This window comes from Leptodactylus fuscus, chromosome 4 (assembly GCF_031893055.1).
Source record: "Leptodactylus fuscus isolate aLepFus1 chromosome 4, aLepFus1.hap2, whole genome shotgun sequence".
Classification (NCBI taxonomy): domain Eukaryota; kingdom Metazoa; phylum Chordata; class Amphibia; order Anura; family Leptodactylidae; genus Leptodactylus; species Leptodactylus fuscus.
The window spans coordinates 153,541-175,687 of NC_134268.1; the positions used below are offsets into that span (position 1 = coordinate 153,541).

The 22,147-nt window shown below is 44.5% G+C and overlaps 1 protein-coding gene across 1 annotated transcript in view; it reads left to right on the plus strand.

Annotated features, from left to right (window-relative positions):
* The window catches only part of LOC142201103 (uncharacterized), a 55,569-nt gene extending 38,772 nt beyond the window's left edge, over positions 1-16,797 (plus strand). Inside the window, exons 5-6 of the mRNA XM_075271931.1 lie at positions 14,538-14,823; positions 16,638-16,797. Of these exons, the coding sequence (XP_075128032.1) occupies positions 14,538-14,823; positions 16,638-16,797 (446 nt within the window). The remainder of the gene's footprint in view (positions 1-14,537; positions 14,824-16,637) is intronic.
* Positions 16,798-22,147: the final 5,350 nt, after the last annotated feature.

Here is a 22,147-nt window from a genome sequence, read left to right on the forward strand (position 1 = left end):
AGGCCGACTGTAGGACAGGGGAATACAATCTATTACTATCTGTTATCAGCCATGTCAGGAGGGGAGAGGCCGACTGTAGGACAGGAGAATACAATCTATTACTATCTGTTATCAGCCATGTCAGGAGGGGAGAGGCCGACTGTAGGACAGGAGAATACAATCTATTACTATCTGTTATCAGCCATGTCAGGAGAGGCCGACTGTAGGACAGGGGAATACAATCTATTACTAACTGTTATCAGCCATGTCAGGAGAGGAGAGGCCGACTGTAGGACAGGAGAATACAATCTATTACTATCTGTTATCAGCCATGTCAGGAGGGGAGAGGCCGACTGTAGGACAGGAGAATACAATCTATTACTATCTGTTATCAGCCATGTCAGGAGAGGCCGACTGTAGGACAGGGGAATACAATCTATTACTAACTGTTATCAGCCATGTCAGGAGAGGAGAGGCCGACTGTAGGACAGGAGAATACAATCTATTACTATCTGTTATCAGCCATGTCAGGAGAGGCCGACTGTAGGACAGGAGAATACAATCTATTACTATCTGTTATCAGCCATGTCAGGAGAGGCCGACTGTAGGACAGGGGAATACAATCTATTACTATCTGTTATCAGCCATGTCAGGAGAGGAGAGGCCGACTGTAGGACAGGGGAATACAATCTATTACTATCTGTTATCAGCCACGTCAGGAGAGGAGAGGCCGACTGTAGGACAGGGGAATACAATCTATTACTATCTGTTATCATCCAGGAGAGGAGAGGAGAGGCCGACTGTAGGACAGGGGAATACAATCTATTACTATCTGTTATCAGCCATGTCAGGAGAGGAGAGGCCGACTGTAGGACAGGAGAATACAATCTATTACTATCTGTTATCAGCCATGTCAGGAGAGGAGAGGCCGACTGTAGGACAGGAGAATACAATCTATTACTATCTGTTATCAGCCATGTCAGGAGAGGAGAGGCCGACTGTAGGACAGGAGAATACAATCTATTACTATCTGTTATCAGCCATGTCAGGAGAGGCCGACTGTAGGACAGGGGAATACAATCTATTACTATCTGTTATCAGCCATGTCAGGAGGGGAGAGGCCGACTGTAGGACAGGAGAATACAATCTATTACTATCTGTTATCAGCCATGTCAGGAGAGGCCGACTGTAGGACAGGGGAATACAATCTATTACTATCTGTTATCAGCCATGTCAGGAGAGGAGAGGCCGACTGTAGGACAGGAGAATACAATCTATTACTATCTGTTATCAGCCATGTCAGGAGAGGCCGACTGTAGGACAGGAGAATACAATCTATTAATATCTGTTATCAGCCATGTCAGGAGAGGCCGACTGTAGGACAGGAGAATACAATCTATTACTATCTGTTATCAGCCATGTCAGGAGAGGAGAGGCCGACTGTAGGACAGGGGAATACGATCTATTACTATCTGTTATCAGCCATGTCAGGAGAGGAGAGGCCGACTGTAGGACAGGGGAATACAATCTATTACTATCTGTTATCAGCCATGTCAGGAGGGGAGAGGCCGACTGTAGGACAGGAGAATACAATCTATTACTATCTGTTATCAGCCATGTCAGGAGAGGCCGACTGTAGGACAGGGGAATACAATCTATTACTATCTGTTATCAGTCATGTCGGGAGAGGAGAGGCCGACTGTAGGACAGGGGAATACAATCTATTACTATCTGTTATCAGCCATGTCAGGAGGGGAGAGGCCGACTGTAGGACAGGAGAATACAATCTATTACTATCTGTTATCAGCCATGTCAGGAGAGGCCGACTGTAGGACAGGGGAATACAATCTATTACTATCTGTTATCAGTCATGTCGGGAGAGGAGAGGCCGACTGTAGGACAGGGGAATACAATCTATTACTATCTGTTATCAGCCATGTCAGGAGGGGAGAGGCCGACTGTAGGACAGGAGAATACAATCTATTACTATCTGTTATCAGCCATGTCAGGAGGGGAGAGGCCGACTGTAGGACAGGAGAATACAATCTATTACTATCTGTTATCAGCCATGTCAGGAGAGGCCGACTGTAGGACAGGGGAATACAATCTATTACTAACTGTTATCAGCCATGTCAGGAGAGGAGAGGCCGACTGTAGGACAGGAGAATACAATCTATTACTATCTGTTATCAGCCATGTCAGGAGGGGAGAGGCCGACTGTAGGACAGGAGAATACAATCTATTACTATCTGTTATCAGCCATGTCAGGAGAGGCCGACTGTAGGACAGGGGAATACAATCTATTACTAACTGTTATCAGCCATGTCAGGAGAGGAGAGGCCGACTGTAGGACAGGAGAATACAATCTATTACTATCTGTTATCAGCCATGTCAGGAGAGGCCGACTGTAGGACAGGAGAATACAATCTATTACTATCTGTTATCAGCCATGTCAGGAGAGGCCGACTGTAGGACAGGGGAATACAATCTATTACTATCTGTTATCAGCCATGTCAGGAGAGGAGAGGCCGACTGTAGGACAGGAGAATACAATCTATTACTATCTGTTATCAGCCATGTCAGGAGAGGCCGACTGTAGGACAGGAGAATACAATCTATTAATATCTGTTATCAGCCATGTCAGGAGAGGCCGACTGTAGGACAGGAGAATACAATCTATTACTATCTGTTATCAGCCATGTCAGGAGAGGAGAGGCCGACTGTAGGACAGGAGAATACAATCTATTACTATCTTTTATCAGCCATGTCAGGAGAGGCCGACTGTAGGACAGGAGAATACAATCTATTACTATCTGTTATCAGCCATGTCAGGAGACGAGAGGCCGACTGTAGGACAGAGGAATACAATCTATTACTATCTGTTATCAGCCATGTCAGGAGAGGCCGACTGTAGGACAGGAGAATACAATCTATTACTATCTGTTATCAGCCATGTCAGGAGAGGAGAGGCCGACTGTAGGACAGGAGAATACAATCTATTAATATCTGTTATCAGCCATGTCAGGAGAGGCCGACTGTAGGACAGGAGAATACAATCTATTACTATCTGTTATCAGCCATGTCAGGAGACGAGAGGCCGACTGTAGGACAGAGGAATACAATCTATTACTATCTGTTATCAGCCATGTCAGGAGAGGCCGACTGTAGGACAGGGGAATACAATCTATTACTATCTGTTATCAGCCATGTCAAGGAGAGGAGAGGCCGACTGTAGGACAGGGGAATACAATCTATTACTATCTATTATCAGCCATGTCAGGAGAGAAGAGGCCGACTGTAGGACAGGAGAATACAATCTATTACTATCTGTTATCAGCCATGTCAGGAGAGGAGAGGCCGACTGTAGGACAGGGGAATACGATCTATTACTATCTGTTATCAGCCATGTCAGGAGAGGAGAGGCCGACTGTAGGACAGGGGAATACAATCTATTACTATCTATTATCAGCCATGTCAGGAGGGGAGAGGCCGACTGTAGGACAGGGGAATACAATCTATTACTATCTGTTATCAGTCATGTCGGGAGAGGAGAGGCCGACTGTAGGACAGGGGAATACAATCTATTACTATCTGTTATCAGCCATGTCAGGAGGGGAGAGGCCGACTGTAGGACAGGGGAATACAATCTATTACTATCTGTTATCAGCCATGTCAGGAGAGGAGAGGCCGACTGTAGGACAGGAGAATACAATCTATTACTATCTGTTATCAGCCATGTCAGGAGAGGAGAGGCCGACTGTAGGACAGGAGAATACAATCTATTACTATCTGTTATCAGCCATGTCAGGAGGGGAGAGGCCGACTGTAGGACAGGAGAATACAATCTATTACTATCTGTTATCAGCCATGTCAGGAGAGGCCGACTGTAGGACAGGGGAATACAATCTATTACTATCTGTTATCAGTCATGTCGGGAGAGGAGAGGCCGACTGTAGGACAGGGGAATACAATCTATTACTATCTGTTATCAGCCATGTCAGGAGAGGAGAGGCCGACTGTAGGACAGGGGAATACGATCTATTACTATCTGTTATCAGCCATGTCAGGAGAGGAGAGGCCGACTGTAGGACAGGGGAATACAATCTATTACTATCTATTATCAGCCATGTCAGGAGGGGAGAGGCCGACTGTAGGACAGGGGAATACAATCTATTTCTATCTGTTATCAGTCATGTCGGGAGAGGAGAGGCCGACTGTAGGACAGGGGAATACAATCTATTACTATCTGTTATCAGCCATGTCAGGAGGGGAGAGGCCGACTGTAGGACAGGGGAATACAATCTATTACTATCTGTTATCAGCCATGTCAGGAGAGGCCGACTGTAGGACAGGAGAATACAATCTATTACTATCTGTTATCAGCCATGTCAGGAGAGGAGAGGCCGACTGTAGGACAGGAGAATACAATCTATTAATATCTGTTATCAGCCATGTCAGGAGAGGCCGACTGTAGGACAGGAGAATACAATCTATTACTATCTGTTATCAGCCATGTCAGGAGACGAGAGGCCGACTGTAGGACAGAGGAATACAATCTATTACTATCTGTTATCAGCCATGTCAGGAGAGGCCGACTGTAGGACAGGGGAATACAATCTATTACTATCTGTTATCAGCCATGTCAAGGAGAGGAGAGGCCGACTGTAGGACAGGGGAATACAATCTATTACTATCTATTATCAGCCATGTCAGGAGAGAAGAGGCCGACTGTAGGACAGGAGAATACAATCTATTACTATCTGTTATCAGCCATGTCAGGAGAGGAGAGGCCGACTGTAGGACAGGGGAATACGATCTATTACTATCTGTTATCAGCCATGTCAGGAGAGGAGAGGCCGACTGTAGGACAGGGGAATACAATCTATTACTATCTATTATCAGCCATGTCAGGAGGGGAGAGGCCGACTGTAGGACAGGGGAATACAATCTATTACTATCTGTTATCAGTCATGTCGGGAGAGGAGAGGCCGACTGTAGGACAGGGGAATACAATCTATTACTATCTGTTATCAGCCATGTCAGGAGGGGAGAGGCCGACTGTAGGACAGGGGAATACAATCTATTACTATCTGTTATCAGCCATGTCAGGAGAGGAGAGGCCGACTGTAGGACAGGAGAATACAATCTATTACTATCTGTTATCAGCCATGTCAGGAGAGGAGAGGCCGACTGTAGGACAGGAGAATACAATCTATTACTATCTGTTATCAGCCATGTCAGGAGGGGAGAGGCCGACTGTAGGACAGGAGAATACAATCTATTACTATCTGTTATCAGCCATGTCAGGAGAGGCCGACTGTAGGACAGGGGAATACAATCTATTACTATCTGTTATCAGTCATGTCGGGAGAGGAGAGGCCGACTGTAGGACAGGGGAATACAATCTATTACTATCTGTTATCAGCCATGTCAGGAGAGGAGAGGCCGACTGTAGGACAGGGGAATACGATCTATTACTATCTGTTATCAGCCATGTCAGGAGAGGAGAGGCCGACTGTAGGACAGGGGAATACAATCTATTACTATCTATTATCAGCCATGTCAGGAGGGGAGAGGCCGACTGTAGGACAGGGGAATACAATCTATTACTATCTGTTATCAGTCATGTCGGGAGAGGAGAGGCCGACTGTAGGACAGGGGAATACAATCTATTACTATCTGTTATCAGCCATGTCAGGAGGGGAGAGGCCGACTGTAGGACAGGGGAATACAATCTATTACTATCTGTTATCAGCCATGTCAGGAGAGGAGAGGCCGACTGTAGGACAGGAGAATACAATCTATTACTATCTGTTATCAGCCATGTCAGGAGAGGAGAGGCCGACTGTAGGACAGGAGAATACAATCTATTACTATCTGTTATCAGCCATGTCAGGAGGGGAGAGGCCGACTGTAGGACAGGAGAATACAATCTATTACTATCTGTTATCAGCCATGTCAGGAGAGGCCGACTGTAGGACAGGGGAATACAATCTATTACTATCTGTTATCAGTCATGTCGGGAGAGGAGAGGCCGACTGTAGGACAGGGGAATACAATCTATTACTATCTGTTATCAGCCATGTCAGGAGGGGAGAGGCCGACTGTAGGACAGGGGAATACAATCTATTACTATCTGTTATCAGCCATGTCAGGAGAGGAGAGGCCGACTGTAGGACAGGAGAATACAATCTATTACTATCTGTTATCAGCCATGTCAGGAGAGGAGAGGCCGACTGTAGGACAGGAGAATACAATCTATTACTATCTGTTATCAGCCATGTCAGGAGGGGAGAGGCCGACTGTAGGACAGGAGAATACAATCTATTACTATCTGTTATCAGCCATGTCAGGAGAGGCCGACTGTAGGACAGGGGAATACAATCTTTTACTAACTGTTATCAGCCATGTCAGGAGAGGAGAGGCCGACTGTAGGACAGGAGAATACAATCTATTACTATCTGTTATCAGCCATGTCAGGAGAGGAGAGGCTGACTGTAGGACAGGAGAATACAATCTATTACTATCTGTTATCAGCCATGTCAGGAGGGGAGAGGCCGACTGTAGGACAGGAGAATACAATCTATTACTATCTGTTATCAGCCATGTCAGGAGAGGCCGACTGTAGGACAGGGGAATACAATCTATTACTAACTGTTATCAGCCATGTCAGGAGAGGAGAGGCCGACTGTAGGACAGGAGAATACAATCTATTACTATCTGTTATCAGCCATGTCAGGAGAGGCCGACTGTAGGACAGGAGAATACAATCTATTACTATCTGTTATCAGCCATGTCAGGAGAGGCCGACTGTAGGACTGGAGAATACAATCTATTACTATCTGTTATCAGCCATGTCAGGAGAGGCCGACTGTACGACAGGGGAATACAATCTATTACTATCTGTTATCAGCCATGTCAGGAGAGGAGAGGCCGACTGTAGGACAGGGGAATACAATCTATTACTATCTGTTATCAGCCACGTCAGGAGAGGAGAGGCCGACTGTAGGACAGGGGAATACAATCTATTACTATCTGTTATCAGCCATGTCAGGAGAGGAGAGGCCGACTGTAGGACAGGGGAATACAATCTATTACTATCTGTTATCAGCCATGTCAGGAGAGGAGAGGCCGACTGTAGGACAGGGGAATACAATCTATTACTATCTGTTATCAGCCATGTCAGGAGAGGAGAGGCCGACTGTAGGACAGGTGAATACAATCTATTACTATCTGATATCAACCATGTCAGGAAAGGAGAGGCCGACTGTAGGACAGGGGAATACAATCTATTACTATCTGTTATCAGCCATGTCAGGAGAGGAGAGGCCGACTGTAGGACAGGGGAATACAATCTATTACTATCTGCTATCAGCCATGTCAGGAGAGGAGAGGCCGACTGTAGGACAGGGGAATACAATCTATTACTATCTGTTATCAGCCATGTCAGGAGAGGAGAGGCCGACTGTAGGACAGGGGAATACAATCTATTACTATCTGTTATCAGCCACGTCAGGAGAGGAGAGGCCGACTGTAGGACAGGGGAATACAATCTATTACTATCTGTTATCAGCCACGTCAGGAGAGGAGAGGCCGACTGTAGGACAGGGGAATACAATCTATTACTATCTGTTATCAGCCATGTCAGGAGAGGAGAGGCCGACTGTAGGACAGGGGAATACAATCTATTACTATCTGTTATCAGCCATGTCAGGAGAGGAGAGGCCGACTGTAGGACAGGTGAATACAATCTATTACTATCTGATATCAACCATGTCAGGAAAGGAGAGGCCGACTGTAGGACAGGGGAATACAATCTATTACTATCTGTTATCAGCCATGTCAGGAGAGGAGAGGCCGACTGTAGGACAGGGGAATACAATCTATTACTATCTGCTATCAGCCATGTCAGGAGAGGAGAGGCCGACTGTAGGACAGGGGAATACAATCTATTACTATCTGTTATCAGCCATGTCAGGAGAGGAGAGGCCGACTGTAGGACAGGGGAATACAATCTATTACTATCTGTTATCAGCCATGTCAGGAGAGGCCGACTGTAGGACAGGAGAATACAATCTATTACTATCTGTTATCAGCCATGTCAGGAGAGGAGAGGCCGACTGTAGGACAGGGGAATACAATCTATTACTATCTGTTATCAGCCATGTCAGGAGAGGAGAGGAGAGGCCGACTGTAGGACAGGGGAATACAATCTATTACTATCTGTTATCAGCCATGTCAGGAGAGGAGAGGAGAGGAGAGGCCGGCTGTAGGACAGGGGAATACAATCTATTACTATCTGTTATCAGCCATGTCAGGAGAGGAGAGGAGAGGCCGACTGTAGGACAGGGGAATACAATCTATTACTATCTGTTATCAGCCATGTCAGGAGAGGAGAGGAGAGGCCGGCTGTAGGACAGGGGAATACAATCTATTACTATCTGTTATCAGCCATGTCAGGAGAGGAGAGGAGAGGAGAGGCCGGCTGTAGGACAGGGGAATACAATCTATTACTATCTGACCGCAGCGTCCGTTACATTGTGTACATTTACATTCTATTCCGTTCATGTGTTAGATGTCGTGTTCACACTGTGCAGTATTCTGATAGATACTGGACATCACAGTGTAGTAATGCAGCTCTGGTAGTGACTGGAGAATAACTCAGGGACATGAAAGCAAATGATTTCCTACATTTCTCCTCATTTTCTGACTTCTCGTTACATTTAGTCATTTTCTCTGCATCTTCTTCATCTTCCTCCAGGATGAATCTTCTGTCGTCTCTGATTCTTCTGGGATCTCTGGCCCTGACTCTGGGGTATAGTCGCCCTAGACATGGAGGTGAGATCAGATCATTTGCCATAAAGATATATTTTCCATTTTCTATTCCTTTCATATTTGAATAAATTGTTGAAGTGGCTCCAACATGAAGTGTGAATTGCCAATGGTGGACGCAGCGCGGTAATATATAAGGTTGAGTGGATCTTGAGATTTCAGGATCGTTTTTAAAATCTGATTTCCGATCATTTTCCATTCGATCCGATCCCAATTCCGACCCTAATGCAAGTCAATGGGATTTTTTAATGATCGAAAATCAGATTTTAAAAACGATCCTATTCACTACTCAGCGTGGAGTCCAAAAATTGAAGGCTTCAATTTTTGCACTCCATGCTGTATAGTGATTAAATAATCCACTGGCTACTTACTCTCCCCTGCTGTACACTTACCTGCACAGATCGCTGCCGTTCCCCATTGTTCTCGGTCCTTTCCTCTCTCATTCACATACTTTCAGAACGCTGTGCGCGCCCCCACCTCGCTAGGCTAGTGTTAGAGATGCTGGGAGTAGGCGGGGCTTGTTGTGGCTTGGAGAGTGTGGGCGGGTACAGGGAGGGGAGACGTGATTGCATCACTTACATCTCCCCGCTCTGTACCCGCCCACAGTCTCCTAAGCCACAAGCCCCGCCTTCTCTCAGCATCTCTAACACTAGCCTAGAGAAGTGGGGGCACGCACGGCGCTCTGAAGGTATGTAAATGAGAGAAGATAGGACCAAGAATGACGGGGAGCGGCAGCGGTTCTGTGCAGGTATGTTGAGCGATTGGAATTGGAATTTCGTTCCTGATGTTTTTTAAGGCAAGATCGAAAACTGATCGCAAAATTTACTGGATCGACGATCGGTATCCGATCATTTCCGATCCTGATCGCTCAACGCTAGTCATATATCTGTATCACACAGGGTGGGATTATAACTTGGGCAGAGAGGTGAGATAACCTGGAGCCTCCTCTACTGGGGTCTCCACCAACCTGCACACAACAAGATTTCTAGACCTGTGTGGTGCACTGAGCAGCACAGTGTTTTAGTGGTTAGTATGGTGGCTCAGTGGTTAATACATAGGCTCAGTGGAAAGTCCAGTGGGTCAGTGTTTTATTATTATCACTCAATGATTAAGTGGACAATATAATGGCTTAGTGGTCAGTACGGTCAATCGGTGGTTACTAGAGATGAGCGAGTACTCGATCGAGTAGGTGTTTGATTGAATACTATGGTATTCGAGATACTCGTACTCGATCGAACACTACTAGCTGTTCAAAGTTTAAGGTTCGATGCAGAACCAGCGTTGATTAGCAGAAGATAATAATGGAGGAGGATAATAATGGAGGAGGGATAATAATGGAGGAGGGATAATAATGGAGGAGGATAATAATGGAGGAGGATAATAATGGAGGAGGGATAATAATGGAGGAGGGATAATAATGGAGGAGGATAATAATGGAGGAGGATAATAATGGAGGAGGGATAATAATGGAGAGGATAATAATGGAGGAGGATAATAATGGAGGAGGATAATAATGGAGGAGGATAATAATGGAGGAGGATAATAATGGAGGAGGGTAATAATGGAGGAGGGATAATAATGGAGGAGGATAATAATGGAGGAGGGTAATAATGGAGGAGGGATAATAATGGAGGAGGATAATAATGGAGGAGGGATAATAATGGAGGAGGATAATAATGGAGAAGGGATAATAATGGAGGAGGGATAATAATGGAGGAGGATAATAATGGAGGAGGATAATACTGGAGGAGGGATAATAATGGAGGAGGATAATAATGGAGGAGGATAATACTGGAGGAGGGATAATAATGGAGGAGGGATAATAATGGAGAGGATAATAATGGAGGAGGGATAATAATGGAGGAGGGATAATAATGGAGGAGGGATAATAATGGAGGAGGATAATAATGGAGGAGGATAATAATGGAGGAGGATAATAATGGAGGAGGATAATAATGGAGGAGGATAATAATGGAGGAGGGATAATAATGGAGGAGGGATAATAATGGAGGAGGATAATAATGGAGGAGGGATAATAATGGAGGAGGATAATAATGGAGGAGGGATAATAATGGAGGAGGATAATAATGGAGAAGGGATAATAATGGAGGAGGGATAATAATGGAGGAGGATAATAATGGAGGAGGATAATACTGGAGGAGGGATAATAATGGAGGAGGATAATAATGGAGGAGGGATAATAATGGAGAGGATAATAATGGAGGAGGGATAATAATGGAGAGGATAATAATGGAGGAGGATAATAATGGAGGAGGATAATAATGGAGGAGGGATAATAATGGAGGAGGATAATAATGGAGAAGGGATAATAATGGAGGAGGGATAATAATGGAGGAGGGATAATAATGGAGGAGGATAATAATGGAGGAGGATAATAATGGAGGAGGGATAATAATGGAGGAGGGATAATAATGGAGGAGGATAATAATGGAGGAGGGATAATAATGGAGGAGGATAATAATGGAGGAGGGATAATAATGGAGGAGGATAATAATGGAGGAGGGATAATAATGGAGGAGGGATAATAATGGAGGAGGATAATAATGGAGGAGGATAATAATGGAGGAGGGATAATAATGGAGGAGGGATAATAATGGAGGAGGATAATAATGGAGGAGGATAATAATGGAGGAGGGATAATAATGGAGGAGGGATAATAATGGAGGAGGATAATAATGGAGGAGGATAATAATGGAGAAGGGATAATAATGGAGGAGGATAATAATGGAGGAGGATAATAATGGAGGAGGGATAATAATGGAGGAGGATAATAATGGAGGAGGGATAATGGAGGAGGGATAATAATGGAGGAGGATAATAATGGAGGAGGGATAATAATGGAGGAGGGATAATAATGGAGGAGGATAATAATGGAGGAGGGATAATAATGGAGGAGGGATAATGGAAGAGGGATAATAATGGAGGAGGATAATAATGGAGGAGGGATAATAATGGAGGAGGATAATAATGGAGGAGGGATAATGGAGGAGGGATAATAATGGAGAAGGATAATAATGGAGGAGGGATAATAATGGAGGAGGATAATAATGGAGGAGGATAATAATGGAGGAGGGATAATAATGGAGGAGGATAATAATGGAGGAGGGATAATAATGGAGGAGGGATAATAATGGAGGAGGATAATAATGGAGGAGGGATAATAATGGAGGAGGATAATAATGGAGGAGGGATAATAATGGAGGAGGGATAATAATAGAGGAGGATAATAATGGAGGAGGGATAATAATGGAGGAGGATAATAATGGAGGAGGGATAATAATGGAGGATGGATAATAATGGAGGAGGATAATAATGGAGGAGGGATAATAATGGAGGAGGATAATAATGGAGGAGGATAATAATGGAGGAGGGATAATAATGGAGGAGGATAATAATGGAGGAGGATAATAATGGAGGAGGGATAATAATGGAGGAGGGAAAATGGAGGAGGATAATAATGGAGGAGGGATAATAATGGAGGAGGGAAAATAATGGAGGAGGGATAATAATGGAGGAGGGATAATGGAGGAGGATAATAATGGAGGAGGGATAATAATGGAGAGGATAATAATGGAGGAGGATAATAATGGAGGAGGGATAATGGAGGAGGGATAATAATGGAGGAGGATAATAATGGAGGAGGGTAATAATGGAGGAGGATAATAATGGAGGAGGGATAATAATGGAGGAGGGATAATAATGGAGGAGGATAATAATGGAGGAGGGAAAATGGAGGAGGATAATAATGGAGGAGGGATAATAATGGAGGAGGGATAATAATGGAGGAGGATAATAATGGAGGAGGGATAATGGAGGAGGGATAATAATGGAGAAGGATAATAATGGAGGAGGGATAATAATGGAGGAGGATAATAATGGAGGAGGGATAATAATGGAGGAGGGATAATAATGGAGGAGGATAATAATGGAGGAGGGAAAATGGAGGAGGATAATAATGGAGGAGGGATAATAATGGAGGAGGGAAAATAATGGAGGAGGGATAATAATGGAGGAGGGATAATGGAGGAGGATAATAATGGAGGAGGGATAATAATGGAGAGGATAATAATGGAGGAGGATAATAATGGAGGAGGGATAATAATGGAGGAGGGATAATGGAGGAGGATAATAATGGAGGAGGGATAATAATGGAGAGGATAATAATGGAGGAGGATAATAATGGAGGAGGATAATAATGGAGGAGTATAATAATGGAGGAGGGATAATAATGGAGGAGGATAATAATGGAGGAGGGATAATAATGGAGGAGGGATAATAATGGAGGAGGATAATAATGGAGGAGGGATAATAATGGAGGAGGGATAATAATGGAGGAGGGATAATAATGGAGAGGATAATAATGGAGGAGGATAATAATGGAGGAGGGTAATAATGGAGGAGGATAATAATAGAGGAGGATAATAATGGAGGAGGATAATAATAGAGGAGGATAATAATGGAGGAGGATAATAATGGAGGAGGGATAATAATGGAGGAGGATAATAATGGAGGAGGATAATAATGGAGGAGGATAATAATGGAGGAGGGATAATAATGGAGGAGGATAATAATGGAGGAGGGATAATAATGGAGGAGGGATAATAATGGAGGAGGGATAATAATGGAGGAGGATAATAATGGAGGAGGATAATAATGGAGGAGGATAATAATGGAGGAGGATAATAATGGAGGAGGGATAATAATGGAGGAGGGATAATAATGGAGGAGGGATAATAATGGAGGAGGGAAAATAATGGAGGAGGGATAATAATGGAGGAGGGATAATGGAGGAGGGATAATAATGGAGGAGGATAATAATGGAGGAGGATAATAATGGAGGAGGGAAAATGGAGGAGGATAATAATGGAGGAGGGATAATAATGGAGGAGGGAAAATAATGGAGGAGGGATAATAATGGAGGAGGGATAATGGAGGAGGATAATAATGGAGGAGGGATAATAATGGAGAGGATAATAATGGAGGAGGATAATAATGGAGGAGGATAATAATGGAGGAGGATAATAATGGAGGAGGATAATAATGGAGGAGGATAATAATGGAGGAGGGATAATAATGGAGGAGGGATAATAATGGAGGAGGGAAAATAATGGAGGAGGGATAATAATGGAGGAGGGATAATGGAGGAGGGATAATAATGGAGGAGGGATAATAATGGAGGAGGATAATAATGGAGGAGGGATAATAATGGAGGAGGGATAATAATGGAGGAGGGATAATAATGGAGGAGGATAATAATGGAGGAGGATAATAATGGAGGAGGATAATAATGGAGGAGGGATAATAATGGAGGAGGGATAATAATGGAGGAGGAATAATAATGGAGGAGGATAATAATGGAGGAGGATAATAATGGAGGAGGGATAATAATGGAGGAGGGAAAATAATGGAGGAGGGATAATAATGGAGGAGGGATAATGGAGGAGGGATAATAATGGAGGAGGATAATAATGGAGGAGGGATAATAATGGAGGAGGATAATAATGGAGGAGGATAATAATGGAGGAGGGATAATAATGGAGGAGGATAATAATGGAGGAGGATAATAATGGAGGAGGATAATAATGGAGGAGGATAATAATGGAGGAGGGATAATAATGGAGGAGGATAATAATGGAGGAGGGATAATAATGACGTCCCATTTCATGTATTTACAAGTGACAGTGCTTTCTTTCATATTTTTTCAGCCATAAACATAGCAAGAAATTGTAAAGCCTCCCAGATATCGGATTTTCATTTGGGTCAAAACATCGGAAACGCCAATTTGGCCATAGATGGTGTGAAAATCTCCAATTACATGAAGGGCTCCTGCTCCCACACCAGAGGAGACCTCCCTCCATGGTGGCAGGTGAACCTGAAGCAGATCTACAAGATATATAAAATTGTCATAACAAACCGGGCGGACTGTTGTAAGGAGCGACTGATGGGAGCCGAGGTCCGAGTTGGGAACTCCCCTGACAACAATAACCCAGTGTAAGTTCTATAGACTCTGACATTTGTCTCCTGGGGTCCTCCAGTCCTCAGAGCCCACCCTCCATATAATACCATCAATGGTCACCTTTACCTTCTTACAGTCTGAACTGAGCTCTTGATGCTCCAGAATCGCCGTTTTCCATCTACATCGCACAGATACGTAATAGACGGACTGTATATACTGGTTATAGCTATTACATAGGAGCTGCTACATGGTCACCTGTATTCAATATATAAGACGTGCAAAAAGTAACAGGACACGCGCTGAAGATAATAGTGCAAACAGAATGGGGACTTTTACTGCAAAATACAAAGTGTCATGTAGTGTGTCACAATGTAATGCTCTCTCTCTCTCTCTCTCTCTCTCTCTCTCTCTATGTACACATACACACATCATTGTTTTGATTATCTGGACAGCCAAGAAGGGATACAGATATATATATAGATTACACATGTATAGCCAGAGGATAGGAGAGACGCTGGAACAGAAAAAAGGAGAGCAGCTAATGGAGCAAAGGGTTGTAGAGAAGCTGAGTTAGAGGACTGAAGAGAACAGCTGGGACAGAGGAAAGGAGAGCAACTAAGCAAAGGAACCGGGAAGAGCAGCTGGGGCAGAAGAGAGAAGCTGGGGCAGAAGAGAGAAGCTGGGGCAGAAGAGAGAAGCTGGGGCAGAAGAGAGAAGCTGGGGCAGAAGACAGAAGCTGGAGCAGAAGACAGAAGCTGGGGCAGAAGAGAGAAGCTGGGGCAGAAGAGAGAAGCTGGGGCAGAAGAGAGAAGCTGGGGCAGAAGACAGAAGCTGGAGCAGAAGACAGAAGCTGGGGCAGAAGAGAAAAGCTGGGGCAGAAGAGAGAAGCTGGGGCAGAAGAGAGAAGCTGGGGCAGAAGACAGAAGCTGGAGCAGAAGACAGAAGCTGGGGCAGAAGAGAGAAGCTGGGGCAGAAGAGAGAAGCTGGGGCAGAAGACAGAAGCTGGAGCAGAAGACAGAAGCTGGAGCAGAAGACAGAAGCTGGGGCAGAAGAGAGAAGCTGGGGCAGAAGAGAGAAGCTGGGGCAGAAGAGAGAAGCTGGGGCAGAAGACAGAAGTTGGGGCAGAAGACAGAAGCTGGGGCAGAAGACAGAAGCTGGGGCAGAAGACAGGAGCTGGGGCAGAAGACAGGTGAAGACTTACTGTGTGCAGAAAACAGGAGAACAGCTGGGACAGAGAAATAGAGAGAACAGCAAAAGGTGGACAAAGTTCAGAATAGAGTCGAAGAGAGTGGCTTAAGAGAAGATAATAATAATGAGAATCTGAGATGTAAAAAGAGGTAAGAGGACACTAGACCAGCTGGAGGACAGGAGAGCAGGTGGAGGGGCAGAGGACAGAAGCCCATCAGGGGAAAGGTGAACCACTTGGGGCAGAGGGCAGGAGAACAGCTGGATGGTAGTGAATAAGCAAATAGCTGAGGGACAGGAGAACTGGTGAGGGCAGAAAACACGAGACCAGCAGGGGGAATGTTGATCTGCATGGAGCACAGGACCAGAGAAAAGCTGGATACAGAGGGCAGTAAAATAGCTGGGGGCAGAAGATTGGTGAACAGCTTGGTGCATATGACAGGAGACCAGCTGGGTGGAAGAGGAGAAGAGAATAGCTTAGTGCAGAGGACAGAAGCCCAGCTGGGGACAGGTGAAGCACTTGGGGCAGAGGACAGGAAAACAGCGGCGGGGCAGACAACAGGAGACCAGATGGGATGGTTCCTGACTGCTTGCTCAACTATGCAGATCTGAGTACAGAGGAACGAGCCGTCAATCATACGTTTTTTCTGGATTTCTCCTCCAGGTGCGGCAGGGTCACCGATGTTTCATCTCTCACCTTAACATTCTGCTGTCGCGGGATGGTGGGTCAGTACGTCAGTGTGGTCATCCCAGGACGCTGCGAGTACCTGACACTGTGCGAGGTCGAGGTTTATGGAGAACCGGCTCATAAAGTCTGCCATTAGCTGAAAAATAAAGGGATATTAAACCTCATGTCCTAGATTATGTAACTCCATTGTTGTCTGTTCTATTTTTTCTGTTTGTGGTAAAGCTGGGTGATGACCAAAACATTTCCAGGTCCCACAGGGGTTGTACAATGCCTTTTATCAGAGGAGGAGATCTTGTGACATTTGCTGTATGGGGGGTAAGAAGTATGGTTTAATAGTCCTTGCAGACCGAGATGGTATGGACATTTGCATATAAGGTAAAGAGGTTCCTCTCCCTTCATTCCTTCAATATATTTACCAGTGTTTCTATTTTACCAGAGCCAGCACACATAGGGGTCTATTAATGCGCCATCTTGTGGATGTTTTGTGAACTACACTTGCCTATACTTGCCATTGTAATTTATGTTGCCAATGTAAAGGAGTGTCCAGTATGATCAGGTGACCTTCAGGACCAATCAAGCTCCCTTGACTGGCCTGGAGGAGGAAGAGTTACAGCCTCTCTAGAGGGGGTTGGGAACCCTTTGTCTTGTTCTTTTGTGTGAAGAGTTCAAGACATGGGGAGCTAAAAATGGCAGCCAAGCATCAGGGGACTTCAAACAGAGATGTCTTTTCCTCTGTCCTCAAGATTCTCCTCAGAGAGTGTTTTCCTCTGAATTTCCAAGTCTACAAGTACTAAAGGATATGGACCTGGTTATCCATACATCTGGGACCTCACACGTATCTCTCTGTTCAAGTAAGTCTTTGGGACAAATCTATATTTAAGAAGCCCATAGCTAGTCTGGCAGAATTTGAGGGTCTCCCGCTGTCGACACCCCTATTTCCTCTCCTACATACGTGTACCCAGTTGTTGAGGACTAACCCCCTGGATACAGGCCATCTTTACAAGTATATACAAGCTTAACTACCCAAGCAACTACTAATTAACCTATCCAAAGCATTCCTGTTCCAAGCTCCATCACCTGCTAACTGGACACTACCTACAAAGATCAGTGTTGTATGTGAAGAGTTACTCCATATGTACATTTGTATTACCTTGTCCTGCTAGTAAAAGAGCAACGACTACCCCCGACTACCCCCTGGTTGTCTGTTGTCATTGTCGGGTACCACGTGGGGGTGGGTAGTCGGGGACATCAAAAAGGAGATTTGGTGCACATTTTGGGACCCAGGGACTACGTACAAGCCGGCCACATCTGATATATTACCCGTGATACCAGCCCTGGCCCTCCTGAGTGTTACATCGCCTTCATCCTCCTTTTTTGTGGCGTCACGAACAGGTTGTTGTCTTTTCTATTTTTTCTGTTTCTGGTAAAGCTGGGTGATGACCAAAACATTTCCAGGTCCCATAGGGGTTGTCCAATGCCTTTTATCAGAGGAGGAGATCTTGAGACATTTGCTGTATGGGGGGTAAGAGGCTCCATGAGTTCTGCCCCCGCAGGGCACTTGTGTGACCTGTCTCCTCAGACATCTGCCCCGATACATCATTATAGCAGAGGATATATTAGAGACGTATAGAAGCCCCCAACCTCCATGTCACTAGTAGTACTCCTGTATCATGGCTGACACTGACACAGAATACACAAGAAGTTCATCCCCATAAATGTTACACTGAATCTAAGAGAGGTCACGTATAAGTTTCCTGTAGATCGGAATATAATATAATATAAGGTCTGCAGCATGTTATTCTACCCAAATGCAACACCCCATAGGCCACCTAGCAGTAGCATTCAGACAGCACAGCAGCTGGAAAGTGAGATGTGTGTCCTCTGCTGGCCTCTAGTGGTCACTGTGAGAACTACAATAAATGCTCCATCACTGCACATTAGGATCAGCACTTAGAGACATCGGGGTGATGGCCACCATATTTCTTGTCACCGCTGCCTCGCCGCACTATTAACCTTTAGTAGATAATATTACACCCCTGATACGTCTCCAGGGTCACAGTCTCCCCTAGATTTCTAATAATGATTCAGGTAATTCGGTGTATCCTGAACTCATCTTATTCCATTCTCAGCCTCAGGAATACAAGAGATGAGTGAGAAACATATTTTGGGGTTCTCCTGTTCATACCAAAAGATCAGCTCAGGTTAGAAGGGGATGTGTCCAACCCAAAAGGGCAAAAGGCTTTAGAAAGTCCTGAGGAGAAATAGAAGAAACATCTGCATCACCCGAATCTTCTAGAATATACAGTATATGTTTTCACTCATCTTCGTTATAATAAAGATTCCAAACAAAATGGGATTAGTAGGAAAAACAAACATAAAAGAAGTGAAGATTGAAAAGTTCGCTGACGTCTTTTGGGGGGATTGCGCCCCTTAATCATAGCGTACTGAACACTGCAAACCTTCCCGATTTTCTGACAACGTGTGGCGCCTTCCAATCCCGTCTGTTCCTCGTTAGCCAAATGATCCTCTGTTTAGCCATGTCTGCAACCATTACAATAAAGTTGTTTTTGATTCCACGTCGAGTCTCTAGTAAACTTGGCGAGTATAATATATATTAGACACGCGTTCTTACACGTATTTATATGCACAGAATTATTATTCGGAGTTCATTTTAACAAGTATAATCGAGAAATAAATCTCCCAAAATCTATCACAACTTTATTTAAAGGGATCCTATCATTGAAAGTCATTTTTTTCTGAGTACCACATCAGAATAGCCTTAAACATTAAGCTATTCATCTCCTACCTTTCGTCGTCTCCTCCGCGCCCCCGTTTGCTTACAATCCCGGTTCTTGTCGGTATGCAAATTAGCTATCTCGCAACATTGGGGGCGGTCCTCCGAGCTCAGACAACATTGGAGGCGGCCCCAATGCTGTGAGAGAACTCGCGCCTGCGCGGCCTCCATCTTCGTCAGGAACGACTTCTTCACCATCTTCTTCCGGCTGGGTGAGAGTGAAATGCATGCGCAATTCGTCTCTGCCTACGGGCCACGAGCAGAGTTGACTTCACATGCGGGCGGTAATTTTTTTGGTGGCCGGCCGCCTATGCGTGCATGCACAGTACACTCCTATAGGTCTGTACTCAAGACCTACATATGTACTGCGCAAGATAGGAGATGAAAAACCGGACTGCAAGTATGTGCAGATATGATGCAGCTAAAAATATCCCTTACATAGCAAACGAGTCATCTATGCAATCTAAGCTGCTTACTGTCTGTGAATAATATCCCATCTGTAGCCACACAAGAAGCCAGAAGTACATAGAAGGCTTTTCTTACATTGCAGGCCTTGAGACGTGCAGAATGTTCAATCCTTTTCCCAGAGAAAGCAGTTTGCAGATGTGTGTGCAGGCTGTGAGGAGAATCAGCCCCTCCTATCTGTTTTGCTTTTAATGTATCTATGGACAGAACTTCCCTAGTAACAGGGAGTAAACTGCAAAATAGCTAGAAGGGAGATACCTAGTGGCAGGAACATTACAGGGGCTGAAAAATTGGTGATGATTTAAACTAAACATGATGCCAATCATGTGGGGCCAATATTCAAAAAGTGGCTTAAGGGTCAGTTCACACGTGAACTGCCCGCGCGGGTTTTGACACCGAGAGAGGCGCGGCTTCCGCCTGAAGAAAGGGCAGGTCGTTGCTTTTCTCCGCTAGCGGCAGCCCGCCGCTAGTGGGAAAAAAAAGCCCGGTGGTCTACATAGACCACCATTGTAAAGGGGCGGATTTTGAAGCGAAATCCGCTGTCAAAATCCGCCCCTTTGCCTACGTGTGAACTAGCCCTAAAAGTGAGTCAGGAAACCATAGGCAAGCAAGTAAAACCTCTGTTGTGGGAAAATTATTTGAAGTGTTTCTAAGAGATGCTATCCTGGAATATCTCAATGATAATATATCAGTATAAGCATGGGTTAATGAGGAATCGTTCCTGACAGGAGGATATAATATCACAGAGAGGGATCTAGTACAGGATTCCCCATTGATGAGCAATTGCGGCCTTCAGTTGTATGTGCAAATGTACATACAGCAGAAAGCCGTCAGTGTAGGCCGCGGATCGCGTAACGGTGGCCTACACTGACTGCAGAGTTTGACCTCTGCCCTGACGCGGGCACGATGACGTCATCAGCGTCCGCAGTGAAAAGGAGGTGGACGCCGGCAACTTTTCATGGGTGAGTATGAGAGTGTGTGGCTGTGTGTGTGGTTGTGTGTGACTGTGTGGGAATGTGTATATGATACTAATGAGCATATAATACTGAGGGGATATGTACTGAGGAGCATATAATACTGTGTGTGGGAGGGAGCGTACTGAGGAGCATATAATACTGTGTGGGGTACCTACTGTAGAGCATATAACACTGGGGGGGGGCTACTGTGGTGCTGCGGAGCATATAATCTCCTCACTATTTACAGTCCTATGAAAAAGTTTGGGCACCCCTATTAATCTTAATCATTTTTAGTTCTAAATATTTTGGTATTTGCAGCAGCCATTTCAGTTTGATATATCTAATAACTGATGGACACAGTAATATTTCAGGATTGAAATGAGGTTTATTGTACTAACAGAGAATGTGCAATATGCATTAAACCAAAATTTGACCGGTGCAAAAATATGGGCACCTAAACAGAAAAGTGACATTAATATTTAGTAGAGCCTCCTTTTGCAAAGATAACAGCCTCTAGTCGCTTCCTGTAGCTTTTAATCAGTTCCTGGATCCTGGATAAAGGGATTTTGGACCATTTCTTTCTACAAAACAATTCAAGTTCAGTTAAGTTTGATGGTCGCCGAGCATGGACAGCCCGCTCTCAAATGATCTGAAAACAAAGATTGTTCCACATAGTTGTTCAGGGGAAGGATACAAAACGTTGTCTCAGAGATTTTTGTATTATTTGTATTATTTGATTTTTGTATGTTTGTATTATTGAAAGCTCTATAAAGCCCCATTCACACGACTGTAATTTGTGCTCTACAACTATCCACAATTGTGCATCTGCACAGTATTAAGGTTAAATTGCTGCGCTGGCACTCCACGATAATTTAGTGGGCTTTGGGTTGCAGTTTGGGCACACGTCCTCTTAAAGGTTCACCATCACTGATATAGTGTAATATAACAGAGGAGGATATAGTGTAATATTATAGAGGAGGATATAGTGTAATATTATAGAGGAGGATATAGTGTAATATCACAGGGGAGGATATAGTGTAATATTATAGAGGAGGATATAGTGTAATATTATAGAGGAGGATATAGTGTAATATTATAGAGGAGGATATAGTGTAATATCACAGAGGAGGATATAGTGTAATATCACAGAGGAGGATATAGTGTAATATTATAGAGGAGGATATAGTGTAATATTATAGAGGAGGATATAGTGTAATATTATAGAGGGGGATATAGTGTAATATCACAGAGGAGGATATAGTGTAATATTA